General features: G+C 43.5%; 1 protein-coding gene across 1 annotated transcript in view; it reads left to right on the plus strand.

Annotated features, from left to right (window-relative positions):
* Positions 1 to 4,887, plus strand: part of SPATS2L (spermatogenesis associated, serine-rich 2-like) — a 30,556-nt gene that overhangs the window by 24,976 nt on the left and 693 nt on the right. The window contains 2 exon segments of the mRNA XM_010146740.1: positions 432 to 534; positions 3,546 to 3,766. Coding sequence (XP_010145042.1) covers positions 432 to 534; positions 3,546 to 3,766 — 324 coding nt within the window.

Genomic DNA, 4,887 nt, shown 5'->3' on the forward strand with positions numbered 1-4,887 from the left:
CTAACTAGCTTTCCATGGGGAAAGATACCTTCTTAAAGCATTGTAGCACCTCTGAGCAGGGCACAGATGCTATCAGAGAAGTGTAAGCTATCCCCTCATAAATGGAGCAGTGGGGAGTTTTGCTGTTTGTGTATCATTTACCAGACTCGGTTAGCAAGTAAACCTGATAGCTTTAGGTTCAGTGATCAAACACATATACTCTGATGAAATGACCCACTTCCCAAGGGCGGGACTGATCCACCCATCGCTGGGTGGCGAGACATGTAATTTGGTAAGGATGGGAAAATACTTGCTTCTTCATAGAGATCTTGTGTGCAGTGCAGTCAACAGTTTGTTGAGCCTTAAAGTGAATTGAGATACGTATTGAGTGGTTTCTGTAACAGCAATTTGTGTTCTGAGCAAATGATGATCACTTATGTGTGTTTTTGCAGCACTTTGTGAGTGAACGGAAATACGATGAAGAGCTGGGCAGGTCTGCCCGATTTTCCTGTGATATGGAACAGCTGAAGACCCAGATTCTGCTCTGTGGAGAAAGTAAGTGCTGGTCATTTCTCACACCAAAGGTCTCCGAACGCAGTGTTCACATACCTGTTCAGGAAATGCTGGCAGGAATAACGGCCTGTGTGCAGCGAGCCTGACATGAATGCTATGTCCGGATGCAGCCGGCTTGCTGAACAGGCACAGGTCAGCTTTACAGTGTGCAACGCCTTAAGAGTCACTGTATGTGTGCTGCACAGTCCCTCTGCATGTGCACAGTGCCCTCTTTGTTGGAGGTTTCCAGGTATTACATCAGTTAGAGTTTTCCATCTAAACAGGATTTCCAAGTGGAAATAAAAGTCAGCTCTGGGGAACATTCAGATTGTTACAAGGCCAATTCGGATCTCTCCTGCTAGGAACCAACTGCCCAGCTTTATAACAGTATTCACTGGTTTTTTAGGTGCGAAACATAGTCTCAGATTTTCCTGTTTACAAATCATTTGCCCTTGTGCTTAGAGATTTAGGTTAGTTTTCTCCAAGTTCTCCTTGGTTCTGCTCCAGGTATCCTGTGTCTGTTGCAAAATATGAGAGAGCCTATTTCTCACCTTTCTCGTGCTTTTTTTCCCCCAAAAAAGTAAAAGGCATAATGCTTTGTCCCACGTTACCCTGCCCATGATATCCCATCAGTACCATCACTCAGGAGCAAAACCCTTAACACAGTACTGAACTAGTGCATCTTGGCAGAGGGAAAACAATTTTGGTAAGAAAAGTAATTAATGTTTTCGAGTAGTTACTGGAAATAGAAAAAAGAGGCAATGTCACAGTCTGCCAACAGAGTCTGCTGACTGCATAGCTAAAGAACGGACTCCTCTGAGGCGTAACCAGTTTAATTCACTAGACATAAGAGTTGGTTTGCAGAACACTTTGAAGGCCCATCTAACCCCGTATCCTGTCTGTCATTAAAGCCAACCCAGGATGCTTCAGAGGAAGGCGTAAGCTTCACAGTAACACATCTGATTGTTCGCAGTCACCTCATAGTCCCTGTCTCATGCCCAGAAGCTTAAGAGATTGAAAATTCTGTAAAGAATGACTAATATAACCACAGAATATTTTTTTAAACTCATTGAACTACTTTCCTAAATAACTTCCAGCTGCAGTTAATTCTGCAAGTTAATTATTTACACCTCATTTCAGTAAAGCATTACTTAAGCACAGTTTGATGCAGACCTGTTAAAATCTGGCCAATGAAGCCAAAAGAAGAGCTGTTAGCAGGGAAGCAGTGCCATCTTACAATTGACTGACAGTGCACTGGCCCTCTGAAGAACTTAGCTCTGATCTACCTCAGTGACCCTTAGATGAGCAACTCATGCTGTTGGCGGGTCTTTGATAAGAGCTCCACAGTGCAAAAGATGTTTCTGTCTGGAGCATCTCGCAATGAGGCCCATACCCTGCTTGGAGTTGCAGTACCCCTCAAACAGAGCTTATACCAGGCCTGTTGAGGGCTTTAACAGCAGCAACAACCAAAACCACAGAGCTTGTCAAGGGAAGGCATGCTCTAGCATGAGAAGGTGGGCAGCTTACACTCGTAATGAAGGGCAGGAAGAAATAAAAATAATCAGACTGACATATATCCAGAATGGTGGGCTGTACCCCTTCCTTGCACAACTTTTCTGTCAAAAATCGGGGGGGGGTGGTATGACAATCACCTGGATATTTATATGGGTTTCCACGTGCAGCAGTCTGTTTTGGACAAGAGGGAGCAGTAGAATTCAGTGGCAGCCAGCCTCACTGAACTTAGGACAGAAAATTCAGTTTGTTGTGCAGATCCTTGCATTGTTTTTCTGAAGAGGACACCTAGTGGGAGGAATAGCTGATGTTGGCGTAAGTGAATAAGAGCCTCAAAAAAACCTAACAGATGATGCTCTAGTTGCTAAAATTATTCTGCATCTTCTTTCTCTGTACTAAAAGTAGAAGTTGTGGATGCCCCATCCCTCGATGTCTTCAAGGCCAGGCTGGATGAGGCTTTGAGCAACCTGGTCTAGTGGAAGGTGTCCCTGCCCATGGCAGGGGGGTTGGAACTAGATGGTCTTTAAGGTCCCTTCCAACCCTAACCATTCTGTGATTCTATAAATACCTCTCAGATAAAACAACAGGTGTCTCACTGAAGTGAGCCTCTGGTTTGTCATCTGTACCAGACAGAAACAGGAAAATTCCATAATTAGAATAGCAAATTAAGATCAAGAACTTTACTCCAGTAGCCTCAGAGTGCTTTTTGCGACTGCTGAGGGGCCACTGCACAGGAGCAGGCAGCCTGAAGAGCTTGTGGCAATGCAAAGAGATAGGAACCAAGGATTTGTGTGATGTATTTCACATCCAGACATGGAAGTGGTTAAAAATCAGGTGGTGTCAAAAGACTAAGAAGTAAGGAGGAGGAATACACTGAGATGACCACAGTGGTTCCTGATGGTGCTGACTGCCATGATCTACATGAAGTGGATTAGTGCGTTGCATTCGGTTCCAGGTTTTGTAGCTACTCATGGTACGGAAGAACCTTTGTTAACCCTCTCCACAGAGAGGAATGAGCAACAGGCACTAGACTACTACTTCTCTTTAGAAAATATTCAGATGTACTGAGGAAGCTTTCATGGCTGTTTCAATGCTCCTCGGCTAGGAGCATTACGGATAGGGCAGCAGTGCGTGGGGCGGTCCTGATGGTGCATGTGTTCAGCTCAACTGGCTCAGAGTTCACAAGCAAACCAATAGGTGTCAGGAATTTTGAAACGTTTTCTTGGATGACCAAAGCCTAGCCTTCTGCCAGTCTCCCTCCAGGTTTAGAGCAGCTCCACCACATTGGCTTTTTTGTCTCCAGAAGTGCTTCACGATGAGGCAAGTTCACAGAAGTAAAAGGCTGTGGCCTAATGCCAACCCTAGTTATCTGCCTTACTTCATTATCTACAGTAAGACTAGAACGACACTACCAAAATTGACTGTAAGCAAGGTAAGGTTACAGCCTTATGTTTAGATGTTGATCATCTACCTGATAACACAGAATACTTTTTTTTTTATAGTTTCTCACCCAAAGAACAACTATTCCTCAAGAACACCGTGTAGTTCAGTGCTGTCCTCTATGACCTCGCATGCAACAACTGGCAGGCAAAATACACACCCCCGGAAGTCCTCTAGTAATGCCAAGAACTCTGATAATAAACCAGCCAGCGCTAAAGCACAAAGTCATCTTTCTTCCAATCCTACAGAATCTTCTTCCCAAGGAATCCCGACAAATAAGCAGGTAAGAAACCAGTTATAAACTCAACTAAATTATTTCAAAAATTTCAGAAAAATGCAAAATCAAATACTGGTTTTCAGTCCATATATTTAATTAAAAGTATTGGAAAACATGCAGGTATGTGTTTTCCAGTTTCATTCTCGAGGCAGTGTGAACATACAAGGTGGAACACCAGAAATGCCATACCAGCAAAAGACAGCTGTCTCATGTTCAGAAGGGACTAGTGGCAGTTGATAGACTGAAAAAGAAAAACCTTCCGTAACAGCTCATTGCCCTGCATGCTGCGATGGAGAAGCATTCCTGGTCCTTGACAAATGGTCAGCCCATGTGCTGTTGAAGCATGATTATTAGGTAGACTTTGACAGTGGAATCGTGCCGGGTTTACAAGCATATTATTTCAGAAGCTGTAGGATAAAGCTTATAGTACTGCTTTATAATTATAAAGAGCTCATTGTAAGAGCACCTTCGAATGTCCTTGTACTGTTGTGCTTAGGTGAAGCTGCCACTGGAGTTGGTCAGAGTTCTGTCCCAATAGGGAGTTTAGGCTCAAGTCGGTGCGTGAAGGAAAATGTAGGAGCGTTACATAACGTCAGTGCATGTATGGAAGCCGCTGCCTTGGCACTCTTGGAAATAAAGCAATTCAGCCACTTCCCACTAAGGATCAAAGCTTCCTCTCAGCAAGATGTCACAAGGGACATCTCACCCACCATGTGGATTCTTAACTTGACTATAATTTACACATGAATTTGTGTTGTTCCTGCAGTCTTACTGTAGTATTTACACAGTGCTTAATTAGGAAAGGTATTGTTGTGGTTTCAGAAAACGTCAATCAGCATCAAGTTCTCCAGTGCTTCTTAACTGCTGCTATTCAGATGTCTAGTATTTCTGCCCCTTTTCTGTATTCTCTTGAGTCAGGGCAGATTTTAATTTTGCGTTGCTGGTGAACCTGCCATCTATATTTCCAGGCTACTCCGATGTGGCATGTTACTCATAGTTCAGTTTTCAAGTGTTATACATGGAGAGCGCTGGCAACCATCAAAACCATAGAGTGTTTTCCCTCTCCCAGTTATGCTGAGAATTTTATTCTGCATTTTTTGTTAATTCTGATCGTTGTATTTCTTGTC

The sequence above is a fragment of the Eurypyga helias genome, unplaced genomic scaffold (assembly GCF_000690775.1).
Source record: "Eurypyga helias isolate BGI_N326 unplaced genomic scaffold, ASM69077v1 scaffold14752, whole genome shotgun sequence".
Lineage (NCBI taxonomy): Eukaryota > Metazoa > Chordata > Aves > Eurypygiformes > Eurypygidae > Eurypyga > Eurypyga helias.